The following is a 16,470-nucleotide window of genomic DNA, read 5'->3' on the forward strand; positions in this document are numbered from 1 at the left end:
GCATCCTTTCTCCTTTCCAGGCTCTGCCCACTTTGCAAAGCCTCTCTCTTTTGGTGGAGTTAGGGAAGAAGCAGTTGAAGTGGAATCTCCTCTGAGGGGAAAAGATAAGGGTTCTTCCTCATACCCTAATTCCAGGATTGTTTGTACGGGATCCCTTTAGCACTGCAGTGGCATAGGCTGGTCCATTCCCACCAGTACCATTAAGGAAAATAGGTTAAGAGAAAACAAAGAATAAATCAACTATATTTCAGTTGAAAAAGAAAAAAGAACTGGCAGAAAAAATCTAATGAGCAGGTTCACTTGGAAATTACTTGGATTCTCTCTAGGAATCTTACAAGCTATCCTGTTGTGGCTTTTTCTTTTTAGCTTATTTCCTATGTAGTAATAACACATTACTTGTGGGTTTCCCCCATTTTAAAATAACATTTAGAAAAAAAAACTAACAAGTGGGAAAGCGTCTTGTGTTTTTTATGCAAAGAGACTAGATCCCAAGGTTATTTCACAGAGTTAAGTTGAATCCAGAGTTCAGACTTCTCCAGTTCTGAGTATATAATAATTAAAACAAGCACGTTGATTTTGCAGCTTTGTAGTCAGATAAACTCAGGTTATCATGGTGCCAGGTTGTAAAGTGTGCTCTTCTCCTGCCTGTTTGTCTCCTTGACAAATTCTGAAGACATGGAGTTCCTAGAAGTGCTCACCGAAGGACTAGAGCGAGTCCTTCTTGTCCGAGGTGGTGGCAGTGAAGTGATCACCATTTATTCATAATCCACCCCTGAATGACTCTGCTTGTCTTTACCTTTCTGAAAAGGCTCCCATCCTCCGTGGAACTGCCAGCTCTTTACTACCACTTCCATCAACTAGAGACCTGTGTTCTGTATACATCACGCTGAATTCTTAACGAGCTGAGCCACAAGTACTTGTGCGGAAAAGTACAATAGATCCGCTGTTTGCTACCACATGACCTGCTCTCCTTAAAGAAGAAGCAGATATTCCCTCAACATCAGAACAGTGCTCAAGTCCTACAAGCCATGCCTGTACCAGATGAAGGCAAGTTAGAATTAACAAGCAAAACCAATAAAAAGAATTGGCAAAAGGGATGCTAGAAATGAAACAAGACAAAAGACAAGTACACATCTAACATTAAAGATGAGTCTCAGAAATCATGATTCAGTGATGACACCACGGGGGTAACAGCCAGAGAGACCCAGCCTCATCATACTAAAGAATTCATGGCCATGGGGATCTAAGGTCTTTGTGGAGATAACTGTGGCAGGCCAAGATGAAACTTTTCGTCAGAGCATCCACTGCTCTCCTGGACTCTAATTTTACATTAGAGTACTAATATATAAAAACTGAAACATGAAACTGCAGCCTCTACTTCCTCCAAAACAAGATTCCCCCAAAATATGTTTAAGTACACATGGTGTGTTGTATATTTCAGCTGTTTCTCAAATCCATTCTGTGGTTAAGAGTTCAATACAGGCACTGTTACCATGAAAACTGTTTTTTAAAAGGTTGAGTAAAAATTATTTCTTTCAGGTTCTTTGCAAATGGACAACCTAAGTGAACTCCAAAAGGTAGCTCTCAAGATTTACAAAAACATAGTCTGTGGTTACCTATGTGACATGGGCAAAATATACAAGCTGTTATCTAAGAAATACAGATGATGATGCATATTGACCAATAGGTTCTCCTTTCCTTCTCCCTTTTATGCCCTCTGGGTTATAGACATAGATCAAAAGTCAGAGGAACAAACACTAGGAAGACTGGCTAAAATCCTTCCCTAAAACTTTTGGACTATCCTTCAAAGGGAGAATCCAGCAGTGGAATTCAAAGTTTAGAGCCATACTCCTTCCATAGTGCCAAAGTTACTGAGCTGCTGCTGCTCTTCTTACCTGCTTCACTCAAGTGGCATACAATTGGCATTGGCCTGATTCAAGAAACTGCTTTCATTAGGAAACCTGTGGACTTATTCCCAAAGCCATAGTGAAGACTTGAGGGCATGCATCTCAGTGCTCAAAGTATGAGCATTTATTTTTTCAATTTTATTCTTCATTTTGACTGCAGAAACTTGGATCTGAACTAAGATTATCCAAGGTAACAGTCTTTTGCTATTTCAGTTTTGTTTTCAGAAAGCTCTAAATGTGTCAAGGAAATGCTTATGCAAGCTTAGCTTTTTATTTGCTAACTTAATGATCACAAAATACCAGACTTTCAAGCATAGGGAAACTGCCCTGTGTGACTGAGTGGTAGTTTCATACATGTGGAATCTTCATTTATTTTACAGGATAGATAGGATAGGGTATTTCAGGAAACTGTTTTGCCTGTATTCATGACTGCTTTTGAACTTCATTTTATGATAAAGAGTGCCACTCTTGATTACCAGTAGGATGTGGAGCAAGCTGACTTGCTCTGTAGTCTGCAGACTATTCATCTGACCCTTATGGACAGAGGAGAAAAACCCTTCAATATGGCTTAAGAAACTGAGTCATTTTGATTTATTCCCTTTGTTCATCTTTCAACGCCCAGGTCCAGTCAGGTAGCAAAGCAGACGAGATCTTTTTTAAGTCTTTTTTTTTTTCTGCTGCTTCCTGCAGAGTATAGAAGCATTGTTTACAACTTTCATTGCAAAACTCCATTGCTAAGTTGAGTCCAACAGTAGTAGAACAGGTCCCCTAGGACCCAAGCTATTAAAGACCTGTGCTCTAAAGGTCAGCTTACCCAGGAATTCCTTTACATTTACACAGACCCTCTGGCCACAGTGATATATGTATGTATGTGTTTTTTCCCATATAGAAAAAATGTGGGCAGAGAATAAGATGAGTTTTGGAAGAGCGTTTTGTGGCTGGAGCTCTGTAAGAATCCTTTAAAGGGATAATGGAATTAGTGGCTACTAATATAGCTCCTACTTCAGCCCCTAAAACACAATCACTGTTACATGGGGAAGTAGTTATTAGGCCAGATTTAAACTCATCTCTGTCTAGAGCATTTCATGTTTGTGTGTTGCTTATGTTGTCTGCAGGGTGTCTTGTCTCTTTTAATCACTGCAAATAAAGCAATACTGAAAACTTGACGAAGAATGCACCTTAGGGGAAGGGGCTTTGTTTTTCAAGCAGGAAGAGAAAGGAAAGACCTCCTCCTGCCTTTTGAATGAGATCCAGCTTTTAAGTCTTAGCTATGACTTTACCAGGGCAGGTTATGACAATATTTATTTTCCAACTGCTGGCCCTCTGCCTTTTATAGCTATCTTAAAAGCTTAAATTTGAATTGCAGCATCTGTTTGACAGGTGCCAAGTTCCTTTTGGCAGGCAAAAGATCACTACTTTGTATCTTCCATTGCCTCAGATTCCTGTGGCCCCAGAGATCCCGCCAATCCTCATTCCCCCAAATGTGTTAAAAATCCATTTTTGTGGATATTAAAGTAGCAATTACACTGTAAGCATTTTATGTGCTTTTTTTGTCTGGTTTATTTTTCTTTTCATCATGTTCATAATCTGAATTCAGCGTTAGTTTCTCACATTTTCCACAAGTATCTCCAACAGAATTTTTACGTCCCAGCCTGTGTTAACTAGAAGTGAAATATTACGGAGAAAAGATTTAAGGGAAAATTGTGCAACTTTTTTTAAAGCATTGTTCTCAACCATTTAATTTATTAAAAGGAGATGCTGCTGTAGTTCTTGATTTAGCAGCAATGATTCTTTTGTTTACATAGTTGTGGTTTTATTTGTTGTTTTGCTCTACACTGGAAACATAAATAAAGTTTTCTACCTTATTTTCAGTCAAGAGTTGTGGTACAGTTTTTTTTTTTTTTTGTATTTGTAGTGATATGTACATTGTCTTTCTAGGATTTGACTCTTCACCATGGAGAATAGAGCGTTTTTGGTTCTTTTCAGTGAGTGACGTTAAGGGTTAGGATGCTGAGGAGGAGCCGCTGGGCATGAAGAAGGTTGTAGATGAGATCCAGATCCAGAGGCACCACATGTTTCTTTCTCAGGTTCACAAAAGCAGTCCTCCACCACTGAACTCCATTCTCTGGAAAAAGGAAAAATGAATAGGTTAGTGGTGAATGCGTTGAAATAACTTCCTAAATTGAGTACTTAATACTTTAATCATAAGCTCTATTTTGCTTTATCTTTAAAAAATAACAACTTCCAAACTCCTTATGGATCTTATTTCTTAAGAAATAAGCACTAATACCAACTGTGATCCCCCACCAACAAATGGATCAGCTATTTACTGTACATTACAGCTGCCCCAAATTTAACTTTCCTTTTGCCTTACCTCAGGGGGCTCAATGAAGGCTAACCAATCTGATGCATGTGTAGGCAACAGTCCCATTGACTGGCACTTATAAACAGCCAATGCCAAACCCATAAGGTTCCCAATGAGATACACCAAGCCCTGAAGAAACTTCTGGCTTGAACTTTCTAGCATCTTGAAAGCTGTTGGGGTAGCAGAAAGTGTCAAAAAACAAAACAACTTTTTTTTTTTTCAATACGAATCAGGCCATATATTAATATAAATAATACAGGCAGACTGTCCAGTCCCATAGTAAGATAGCAAATAGAACCACTAAAGGTGAACAGAAAACCACAAGCACCATTTCCCCTCCATGCCCCCACCCACTGCCATCAGCACCCTGCACACACTGCTACTGCAACTAGCCAAGAGCTAGCTCTGCTGGAGATATCCAGTATGGGTTCTGCCGAAGAATTTGCCTTTGATTCTTAAAGCTTAGGAAGGATTGTCATTTCGAGAATACTTACTGGCTGAAATGGCCATAAGTGCCTGAATGGGTCGCCAAGCCATCATACACACCATCATAGTAGGGAAGATGGAGATAGTATTGCCTGCCATGTACATGATGAAGAGGTTCATGGGAATCTGTTTCAGGGGACCCAAGGCAATGTCCCAGCAGCGCTAAAACAAACACAGTTTTAACCGCTGATCACAATCCTTAGTCCCACATTTATCGTATCACTGATGTTAAAGTCAAATGAACACGATTCCCAATTCTGTGCTTCTAAGTGAGCTGACTCCTCTGCCCTCCTCCCACTTTGCTCTTCTACTGAAGATAAAGCATCGTCACCATTTGTTTTTCCCTATGGGTTTTCCAGATACCATTTTTCCCTATGATTTCAGGTAAAGAAAAGACTTTCCTACTTTTGTTCTTATACTTCTGCATCTATCATTGGCCGTCTGCAATTGAAGAACTAGATAAATCCACATAGTGGTAGATTAACACACCTCAATCACTAATAGAACAAACAGACAAATCCAGATATAGAAGATCTGAATGACACTATTAACTTAACCCAACTGACATATAGAACACTGCACCCAACAGCTGCAGAATTCACATTCTTTTCAAACACACATGGGACATTTGCAAAAACTGACACTTATTGAGCCATGGAGAAAGTGCCAGTAATTCTCAAAGAACTCAAATCATACAAAGCATATTCTTTGATTATAATGCAATTAAGCTAGGAATCAATAACAAAAAGATAACTAGAAAATCCCCTATGTGTTAGAATGAACAAATGTGCTCTAAATGATCCACTAATCAAAGAAGAAATTTCAGTGGAAAATAGAATATTGTTAACTGATAACAAAATACCATATATTAAAACTGTGGGACACAGAGCTTTGAGAAATTTACACCCTCAAATACATATTAGAAGACTAAAAGTATCTAAGCATCTATTTCAAGAAGTTAGAAAAAACAATAAACCCAAGAATATGGAAAGGAAGGAAATCAAAATGAGTGGAAATTAATGAAATTTTCTTCAAATCAACAAAGCCAAAGGCGTTTTTTTAAAAGATTGAGAAAATCAATACTGGTGAGCCTGATGAATAAGAAATAAGGTAAATATTCAACAGCAGGAATGCAAAAAGGGACATATCTACAGGTCTTGCATATGTTAAACTGATCAATATTATGACTTTTGGCAAATGGCTAAATTTCCAGAAAAAATAAGACCTAAAAGGTGTAAGAAATCGGAAATTTAAAGTCTTATAATTTTAAGAAACTCGTAATTATGCCCAAATGGTATCCCTTGGCAAATTCTAAACACTTAAGGAAAAAATAAAGCCAATATTACACAAACTCAGAGAATAAAAGATGAACTCATTACTGCAATATGGGGTCTCATAAATACCAAAACCTGCCAATGACATCAGGAGAAAAGTTTACAGATCAATATCACCCATGAACCTAAATGTAAAAATCCTAAACAAAATATTTAAAGTAAATCTATATAAGCAGAATAATATACCCCTGTCCCTTGGGTTTATTCACATAAAAGAATAAATGGCCATATCTGTAAACAGTTCCCTAATGTGTCATTTACAAAGATCATTTATCTGAGTTTAAATATCAAATCATCCATACAACTGAATTGTTCTAAAATACATATTTTATAAATAATCTACCTTTAAAATCAGGCCATTTTAGTAATACCTTACTATCATGTATTATTCATATTACACTTTGATGTACCAAGATGAGAAATGACAGGATGCTTATCAAGAAAATCACTGACAACAGCTCTTATTTTCACGTGAAAAGCACTGCATTTCATGAAACAGATCATTTAATATTGAACAATATTAAGGCTGAGGGGAAAGAAAGTGCCAGGCACTGTTCTAGAGACTTGGGAGACAAAATCTTGCTCTCATGGAGCTTACAGGAGTGAAAAGAGAGATGATAAAATAAGTAAACTATATATGAATGATATGGAGAAATACAAAGTAAGAAAACAAGGAGTGCCATGAGGGTAGACTTCACTAAGAAGGTAACATTTGAGAGACCTAAAGGAGATGAGACAGCAAATCATAAAGGTATCTGGGGGGAAAGGGAAGAACAAGTACAAAAAGCCTGAAATAAAAGCTTGCCTGGCGTATTTAAGGAGCAGCAAGAAAGCCATTCTGACTATAGGAGTGAACAAAGGGGAAAGGGATAGGAGATGAAGTGGCTTAGACCAGGATGATAGAGTAAAGCAATAAGAAGTAAGATTTTGAATCTATTTTGAAGGTAAAACGACTATTCTGACAGGTTGGTTGTGTGGTGTAAGGGAACTAGAGTAGAAAAAAAGGACTTCAGCTCGAACGCATTGCTACCAATAGACAATTTTCAATCTAATTCTTATACCTTATGTTCAAACGTCTTTTATTTTTCCAATTATTCAGCACCTTTGGATCTGCTATGTCAACTAATGTAACACTAATCTCAAGCAGTTAAGCTACCAAATATTTCGGATAAGGACCATCTACAGTAAGAAATTCATGTACTGCCTGGGAGAAGAGGGTGGGTGTGTAGGTGAAGACTGGCCCAAGGACTATGGTGACATCTATACCTCTATACCTTCTCCACTAGGATCCGGTCTGTCTCTTGCACGCTGGTATCAGGAACTTGCTTGTCCAAGTAACCAACTGGGTACAGCGAGTCTCCCTGGCCACCGCCCCGGTCACTTCGGCCCCTAGAGACCAAAACCAAGAAACTAATGCCGCAGCCTCCCGCACTTCATAGCCCACATTTCCTGTTCTAATCATAAGAACAAAGATCCTCAGATGCATCTACCCAGATTAGACCAAGCCCCCTCGTGGGTTCGTCAGACCCTTGCCTATATGAAGGAATGATATAAGCATCCTTTGGTCATGGAAACTCGTATGCAGAGAAGCCGCCAGCTCTCCAGGAGTCTTTTTTGTGCCACCCATCCTTTTCGGAGAGTTATGCCTGAGGGATCAGGTCCTATTCCTCTGGGGTAGTTCTGGGGTGAAAGCTCTGATGTCGAACTTTGCCCAGGCACCTCACCTGCTGCCTCCTCCAGGTCCGCTCAGCTCAATCGCCCACTTGAAGCGCCGGCCTCGGTTGGCCACCAGGCTGCCCTGGGCCGTCATGACAACAGCCGCCTACCAAACCGGCAAAGCTCCTGACCAGAGCGTAACCGGGCCTCAAGCTCGACTTTTTGGGCTCACTATGCAAGGCCACTTCCGGCGCGTAAGTATAGACGTCACTTCCGACCCCGGAAATCGTCCTGCGGCCGATCGAAGGGTACGCTAGGAGCTACAGAAGCTGGGAGGAGGAAAAAGGAGGCGGAATGCAAAGCTCCCTGTAACGACTCCCGCACCTTCCCTCCTTTGTGAAGAGGCCAGCTGGGTGTTCCCTGACCTCGGAGGTGCTTTTTACGGGACAGAGGGAAGTCCACACAGACTCTGTGTTAGGAGTCGAAGCCACGAAAAGCTTCTGGAGCTCTTACGCGTTCCCGGGAACACAAAATTCAAATCCTTGTTTAAATCTTTGTTTCACCACGGGTTGTGTGACCTTGAGCGAGTTATTTAGTGGTTTCTGGGTGTTGGATGTCCACTGTATTGTAGGAACTTTGTGTTTATTATTTCACTCAATTATCACAGTAACCTGGCGACTTAGGGTTTTCTCCCTCCTCTGCACAAAACCTAGGAGGCAGTGTGAGCGTGTTAAGCTTCTGAAGTCTCCGTTTGAATCCTGGCTTCGTTACTTAACTGCGTGACTTTGGGCAAGTTAGAGTCGATTCTTCCGTACCTACTTTCAAGTGTTGCTCTGGGGTTAAAAGGAGTCCTCGCCAGAAATGCATGACGTATTTTTTAATGTTATTAATCTCCAGTGTTATTCGTAGTGATTGGGTTTTGTATTCAATTGTATACCTATATCATAATTAAACCTATTATTGTGTTTTTAAGTTGTTTACTGTTTTTTTCCCCTTTTATAATGTTGCTGTCATTGTCATTCAAATCATATATTCCTTCCCTTTTAAAGTACTCCCAACTTGCTATAAAATGTTTTAAACCATAACTCAAAGTTTCTTTGGTCTCAATAGGGTACTCCAGGTCTTTTATTCCTTTGTTCTAGGAATCCTCATAGTGTTATTTGCTAAAACGTGTTCCAAAGAACGTGAAGATATTGAGACTGAACTCAGGAAAGGTTCCAAGGTCAAACAAGTTCGAGATATTGTATTCTGCACATACATCCCAGAGATTCTCGGTGTTATTAGTATAACATTAAAACCACAAGAAATGATTCAGTAAAGAATCTCCTTTCATTTTGTTTCCCAATCTGCCTGAATAACAAACCCCCTTTTCCCTCCCGTCACATCTGTTAATGTCCAATGGAATCAGTGTTCAGAACACAGGGGCCGACTTGCTATACACGCGCTAGAATTCAAGAGAAAGACGAAGGCACTTTTTAAAGATCTGACTGATATTTTTTAAAGATTGTTAGAATATCATTAGAATAATAGATCCTTTATGAAATTGGAGTTTCAGATTGGAATTAAACTTTTGAGGATCCAAGTTTTTGCACAAAAATATGTTTTGCAAAAAAAAAGGGGGGGGGCATATATTTTAATCCTGACTCCAAGTGAACTCCTAAGAGAGGTAGGAACTCTCTTGGCCTTCATTTCTTCATCTATAAAATAAGGGACTTATACCAGATGACTTCTAAGGGTACCTTCTAGTTCTAAAATGTATTTTTTTAGAATACATATTTTGCATATTCTTTCATTTATGGTATATTCATAATACATAAAGAAGTAATGGGATTTCAGATCACTTTTTTAAATTGTTGCTTTCCCATACTTTTCCTAATTCTCTGCATTATGCAGGTACCACTTTTGGATTTAGAAAAATATAAATGTTATTAATTATAACATGACATGATTCTAAACCTAAAAGCGGAATGATTCTGTCCTAGATTCACAGGAGACTCACCTTGGGACCCCGTAAAAAATACTGATGCCTGGGCCGCACCTCCAGAGATTCTAATTCATTTGCTTAGGGTGGAGCAAGGGCATCAGTAGTTTTTATGGCTCTCCAGCTGATTCTACTTTGCAGCACAGACTGAGAACCACTGACCTACAGTGTTTTGTTGCTCTAAAATGACAAGGTTTGAATTTACACAAAGTAATTTAAGCAATCATTAGTTTTTGAGAGCCTCCTTGTATGCCTCCCACTGGGATAAACTTGAATTAGAAAATAATAGGAATACTGAAATTGTAAAAATAAATTTAAAATTCCCTTATTTTGTGGCTTTGGGCAAATATGATTTTAATTAAAGAAACTGTAAGAAGGCAAACCATGGTTCCACAGGTCATATGAGTTGCCTTGTTTGACTTTTACAATTTGTGCCACCTACACAGTTTTGGTATTTACTTTTGTAAATATCTTCCCTGCCCCCGCAGGCCCCACTGCCCCCACCTCTTTAGGGGTCTAAGAAGCTGACTTTTTCTAATACTTCATGCCATTTTCTTCAGAGCAGTTGCATTTGGATTGAAACCTGAACAAAGAAATTTTCTATTCACACAAACAGATTTATAAGAATGGATCCCTTTAAAGGAAAAAGAGCTTTACAGCTATGTCTTAAGTTTTTGGTCTATGCCATTTTACAGTGTCTCTATAGTAATTCTATTCAGCTGTCCTCAGTGGTCCAACCAGTTCCCCCAGTGTGCTCCTAATCCTTTTGGCAGCTTCAATAAAATGGGCTTCTATTGCAGTCTCCTTACTATCATTATTGCCTTCTGAAAAGGAACACCTTACTATTGCACCATTCATGATGCAGTTTATTCCTTGTCAGTAATGGAGTTTTAACAAGAGGAAATTTTTTCTTCCATTTTGTCTGTTAGCGTTTTCAAACCCCTTTAGTGGGGAAAAAAAAATTTTTTTTTAAGATCCTACCTTGCTAGTTCTTATTGGGTTTCTGCATCATTTCTATGCAGATTACAGATTTTCCAATTTCTGGTTCGTGGTTCTGCAGTGTCATGAAATGCCCCCATCAGCAGTGACATGAACTAATATGGTGCTGGCAGAAGATGTTGGTTAGTAATACCATTATTCATTAGCAATTACCTTTTTTAATTTCAGGAGGACTGTTGTGCAATTCATTTAAACAGGTTCCCATTATAGCACTTCCCTCCAGCACTTGCTTAGGAAGCTGGGAGGATTGCCATTCCCACAGATTCCATTAAAGGATGACAAGCATAGCATGAGTCATAATGATACATCACTGATGGCCTAATGTGTTTCTTCAAGCTTGGTTACTCTGGATTCATTCTGGTGATTAATTTCAGCTATCTTGGAAGTGGGCTAAACTATCTCTACATCAAGGATCTGAATGTTCAATCCAGGTCCTTTATGGCAATTTTTTTCTCATGTGCTAATTTTAAAAAGCCTCAATTGGTTCCGTTATAAAACATTGTTTCATAGCCTGAGTTTTCTGTAAGGAGAACTGTGCTCCCAGAATTCATATGTTGAAGCCCTAACCCCCAATGTATTTGGAGATGGGGCCTCGGGGTGGGGGACGGGGGGAGTGATTAGGGTCAGATGAGGTCATGAAGATAGGGCTCTCATACTGGCATTAGTGTCCTTATAAGAAAGACACAAGAGAAGTTGCTCTCTCACTCTGCCATGTGAGGACACAGTGAGAATAACGACTGTCTACAAGCCAGGAAGAGAGCTCTCACCAGGAGCTGAATCAGCCAGCACCTTGATCGTGGACTTCCCAGTGTCCAGAACTGTGAGAAAATAAATTTCTGTTTTTAAAGCCACCCAGTCTGTGGTATTTTGTTATGGTAGCCCAAGCAGACTAATAAAAGGATGAAGTGGGATTCAGAAGAATTGAAGGAGAACAATAAGTACCTTTTGTGCTTACTGAAGTGCTTTTGAAAGACAGTCATTCCTTAAAACATAAAATAAATGTAGGATTAATTTGTAGGAGTTCATTATGTAAATGGAGACATATGAAACAATGTCCACTGACTTGTATTTTCACTTAATCCATCTTGGATGTCTTCCATGTCTGTCACTCAGATATACCTCATCCTTTTGAAAGGCTACAGAGTACACATGGCATGGACAGTAGGATAACTTCGTTAACCAGTCCATCCTTAATTGACGGGCATTTAGGTTGTTCCCATTTGTCACTGTTACAAAAAAAATGTTACTATGAACATCCCTGGATACTTTGTCAACACAGTTTTGTAGGAGAGTCATAGAATTAAGGTTACCACAGAGGTTATAGAGTTACAATATTAATAGATTCAAATAGGCCCCCCAAAATGTGCTAATTTACACTTTTAAGAGTTTGTGGACAAAATTATTTTTAGTGTTATAGTGAGTTATGTAGTGTCTCCCCAAAAATCACATCCACCTGGAATCTCAGAATGTGACCTTAAGTGGATATAGGAACTTTTCAGATGTAATTAATTAAGATGAGGTCATACAGGATTAGGATGGGTTCTAAATCTAATAATTGATATCCTTATAAGAAGAGGAGAGGACACACAGATAGATACATGGGGTAGAAGTCCATGTGATAATGGAGGCAGATTGGAGTGATGCCGCTACAAGCCAAGGATCGCCAGCGCCACCAAAAGCTAGGAGGAGGCAAGGAAAGAAAGATTCTTGCCTAGAGCCTGCAGAAAGATCACGGCCCTGCCAGCACCTTGATTTTGGTTTTCCATCCTCTAAAATTGTGAGAGATTGTGTTTCTATTGTTTTAAGCTACCCAGTTTCTGATACTGTGTTACTGTGGTCCTAGGAAACTAATTCAAGTTTCCTTCTGAAAGAGGAAATCCATTCAAATGAATCAGGCTAGCCAGGGTCAGCTTAAGTGGGAAATAATAACAAATACTAAAATACTACTGCCAACGCTGCTGAATCAAATCCTAACCTTTAAAAACGTCGCACAATTTTAATTTCACAATCGCTGTAAATTAGTAAAGTGATTTTTAAAAATTATTTTAATTGAAAGACATTTATTGTATAAAATGGAAAATACAAATAAGTAAAAAAGATAATTAATAAATCCTACCATGATAATAATTTTCATGGACATTTTGATTTAGACTCTCCCAGATTTTCTGATTTATATTTTGACCTATTTAACATGTTTTATAACATGCTATTCCATGAAGGGCCATATTTTTATTTCTATAAAAGGAAAAGGAAAAAGTATGGCTAAATCTTTCAGTTTTTAAAAAAACTCTCTGATATCTCTGCCAGATGTTCAGTTTCTGTTGCTTTCATCCAGCCCTGGTCACGATTATGAAGCACCACCCCCAATTTCCACAGTCCTTCCCACCCAGCCTGCAACTGGAGCTACACCCCATTTCCTAGGCCTGGAACTAGTCCTGCTACCCTTCGTAGATCAGGGTAATTCTGTAGAATATTTGTGCTCTCCCCTTTAAAGGATTCAGAGTTCAGGTAAGTTTGGGCAGCACTGCCTATGTCTTTTATGTTTGCTTATTTATTTATTTATTTATTTACTTACTTACTTACTTACCTATCTCGCCATGCGGCTTGCGGGATCTTAGTTCCTCCACCAGGGATTGAACTCTAGCCCTCATTAGTTAAAACGCAGAGTCCTAACCACTGGGCCACCAGGGAATTCTCTTTCTTATAGAGATTCACAATTAATGTTAGTATTTTAAAGACTGAGAAGTGCTACAGTAAAGAAATATTTGTTTTATCCAGCAGTTACCAGACTTCTGTGGCCAAGGAAGCCTTTTTTTCTTCTTTTTTTCCTTTTTTTTCAGTCTGTCCACACCTTGTAGAACAGGTGTTCTGAAGAGCACAGCTAATATCGGATAGCCAGTTTAGATTCAGACTCAATTTTGTTACTGCCAAAGTGCTTTGGCCTTGTGTCTAGCCCCAGGAAATGGACTTCAGTCTTAGTGATCTTCCTGCAGCTCCAGTCTCTTGAGGCTGTAGACCTGCTTAGCTCTTTCAAGCCCCCTTTCCAAGGACATCATCCTGCTTCTGATGCTTGTCCTGCCCATTTCATTTCCTTCCTGCCTGCACCCTGCCCTTGAGCTCCTCTCCACTGTGCCTGTTAGGAGGCCCCCATAGTATCGAACCCCCAAGCAACTGCAGGACTGGACTTGTTTTGCGAATGGTCATAGCTTTTAGATGCCCTGTACTGATTAACGGCCATCAGCACCACAGCCAGTCTGTCTCCCCAGCATTGGCCACCCTCCTGGAGCTGGCCTAATTCCAAGACTGCTTTTCCAAGGCAGCAGTCAACCAAACTGTGTTCTCCATCTTAGAAAAATCACTGAACAGGAACAGTGAGGGGTGGGGAGTGTTTTGCAGAGAGAGTCACGATCACTGTGCTATGTACTACTGGAGTGTTTTACGTAGGTTACCCTGTTTCCCAACATCCATAAAGTAAAAATGGTGTAGAAGGGCCCAAAGGCGGCGATCTAGGCTCCTGCTAGAGATGAGCCTTGCTCCAAAACTAGTGTTCTTTCCACTCTAACATGCTGCCCCCTACCATCTTCCAGGTGACAGTGCACCTCATTGCAGGAAATCTACTTGGGGAAGGAGGGAAATGGTCTCTTTAGCTTCAGATTTGAGAATCTATAAATAACAAATATCATCACCCACTTTCCAGCTGTCGAAGTGTAACAGAGCTGCATCCAAAACAAACTGTTTTTAACAGGAGGATCCCCTACCATTCAATAGTCCCCACCCTCCCACCCTCTACCTAACAAACAAAATCCAGGAAACTGCTGCTTCTACCACCAACGCATCTGTACTGTGGTGGTATTTGAAATGATCATGAATCTTGCAAACTAGGAGTGAGCTTTGCTCGTTTCCACTGCTACTGCCTTATCTGAAACTTTCCTTACTGCCATTCTTTCCTTCCACAGTCTGTCTGTACAGGAAGGTGGGAGAGGGAGGAGCAGAATAAAAGGGACTGACTTCTCACTTTGACTGCCAAAGTCAACTGGAATTTTCCAAGGGCTCTGAGGCTAAGCAGTGGATGTAGTTAGCTATGGAATGGATGAACTATTGTGTTTTACATCTCTTCACGCTTGGGCCTCTATCAGGCCTGGCATCAGTCTGAGGGGATGAGGATGGCATCACCACAGTAAAGGCTCTGGCTCCCTGAACCTCCAGCCTGAACTACAACTTTTCTTACCCCAGGTTCAATCCCCCCTCCCTCCCACTAGCCATCTTGCATCCTAGTGATAGATTAATCCTCCTAAAATACTGATTTAACTCTGTCATTTCTCCACTCAATGCCTATGCCTTGGTTTTGTTTTTTTTTTAAGTTTCAACTGCCATTTTTATTATTATTTGCATTTACAGTAATTGGCATTTCAATTAATATTATATGGATTGATCTACATAATATATCATAAAGAAGCAGTTTACAAAGTTGTAAGGATATGATCTCATTTCTGCTCTTAAATATAGTTACATTTGCATAGTAAAATATCTGAAAAGAACATGTTCAAATGGAAAGAATGCTTGTCCATGAGTAACAGATTTAATAGTTTCTAATAATTTTTTTCCTTCCCAAACACCTTTGCTTGATTATTCCAGATCTTCACAACTTGTCAGGTGACAGTCTTTGCTCCTGCTATTCTCCAGAGCTCTCTCCATCCCACTCAGATCGGGATAGACAGCAGTCCTGGAATTGATTTTATACTTTTCCCACCTGTCTGGAACACCCTGCCTGTCAAAATCCTGTCCAGCTTTTCCGGCCTGACTCCAGCCTTCCTGCACGATCCCTTCCCTGATTCTCCACTCAGAAGTGTACATGCAACTTTGCATGAGAGTTCTTTTCTCACGTGGGTGTTTACAGTCATGTTATTCTACACGCCATCCCTGAATGATGTCCATACCCCTGTGAGAGAGGGATGTAGGGCAGAGAGGCTAACTCAGCTGCCTGTTCACTCAGATGGAAGGAATATTTAAGGCCGTCAGAAGGAAGGACTGAGGGAATGGCTAGCGGGGTGAACTTCCTCGGAGACTCCACTGTGAGGGCTGGCGGGGAACTACCTTTCTGTGCATAAGGACGGGTGGTGCAGGGGTAATAAAAATATGTATGGAATGTATTCTTTTTTAATCCATTAAAAAAACAACAACAACAAACTTGGTTGAGCTCCAAGGGGAAAAAAAGTTCAACTTTATTGACTGAAAAGTATCAATGAAGAAAACTGACCTGCATTTTCATCACTAAAGTGGTATATATTTCAAAAACAGCAATATGAAGGCAAACTTCTTTATTTTCACCTTAAGTTATATTGACATTTGGCAGCCACATGAGATCTATGGGCCAGAGATCTGTAAACTTCAGAACCAGAGTCTGGAGACGAACCTGCCTGAGACTCTTGCCCTAAAGGAACTCTAGAATTGAGAACATCAAGGTTCTCCCCTGACCTTCAGACAACCTGGGGCCTTGTTTGAGCTGAGATCCTTCTATGTTAATACAGCAGATTCCCTGAGTCCTAGGACTCCGTTACCTGTCTTGCCTCATCACCCAGCCTTCCTTGAGGGTAAGAACTGTGCCTTACACTCTTCACCCTCTTCTGGTGAGGGCCCAGCACAGTGTCTTTTGCATAGTGGGTCATCAAGAAATTCCTGTTTGTGATAATAGTGATGAGGAAACAGCTTAAGAGAAAATGACTTCACCCATGTGCGTTGAAT

The 16,470-nt window shown here is 39.9% G+C and overlaps 2 protein-coding genes across 8 annotated transcripts in view; one reads left to right on the top strand and one right to left on the bottom strand.

Moving 5' to 3' along the window:
- The window catches only part of SLC12A6 (solute carrier family 12 member 6), an 80,800-nt gene extending 77,342 nt beyond the window's left edge, over positions 1-3,458 (top strand). For all 4 annotated transcript variants that reach the window (XR_009051301.1, XM_057721463.1, XM_057721464.1 and 1 more), the window contains one exon: positions 674-3,458. Coding sequence is in view for 3 of the 4 variants with exons in the window: in XM_057721463.1 (XP_057577446.1) it covers positions 674-765 (92 nt within the window). In the remaining variant the exon portion in view is untranslated. The remainder of the gene's footprint in view (positions 1-673) is intronic.
- On the bottom strand, positions 3,448-8,014 carry EMC4 (ER membrane protein complex subunit 4). 4 transcript variants are annotated; one of them, XM_057721466.1, is made up of 5 exons: positions 7,817-8,014; positions 7,367-7,481; positions 4,767-4,920; positions 4,282-4,442; positions 3,448-4,032 (listed from the first exon to the last, which is right to left on the bottom strand). In XM_057721466.1, the coding sequence occupies exons 1-5, from the start codon at positions 7,900-7,902 to the stop codon at positions 3,997-3,999; spliced, it is 552 nt and encodes a 183-aa protein (XP_057577449.1). In that variant the 5' UTR covers positions 7,903-8,014; the 3' UTR covers positions 3,448-3,996. The 4 variants fall into 4 exon arrangements, with proteins under 4 accessions (XP_057577449.1, XP_057577452.1, XP_057577451.1 ...); XM_057721469.1 differs by lacking the exon at positions 7,367-7,481 and having other exon boundaries at positions 7,817-7,956; XM_057721468.1 differs by lacking the exon at positions 7,817-8,014 and having other exon boundaries at positions 7,359-7,481.
- Positions 8,015-16,470: the final 8,456 nt, after the last annotated feature.

The sequence above is a fragment of the Hippopotamus amphibius genome, chromosome 2, assembly GCF_030028045.1.
Source record: "Hippopotamus amphibius kiboko isolate mHipAmp2 chromosome 2, mHipAmp2.hap2, whole genome shotgun sequence".
In the NCBI taxonomy this organism is placed as follows: domain Eukaryota; kingdom Metazoa; phylum Chordata; class Mammalia; order Artiodactyla; family Hippopotamidae; genus Hippopotamus; species Hippopotamus amphibius.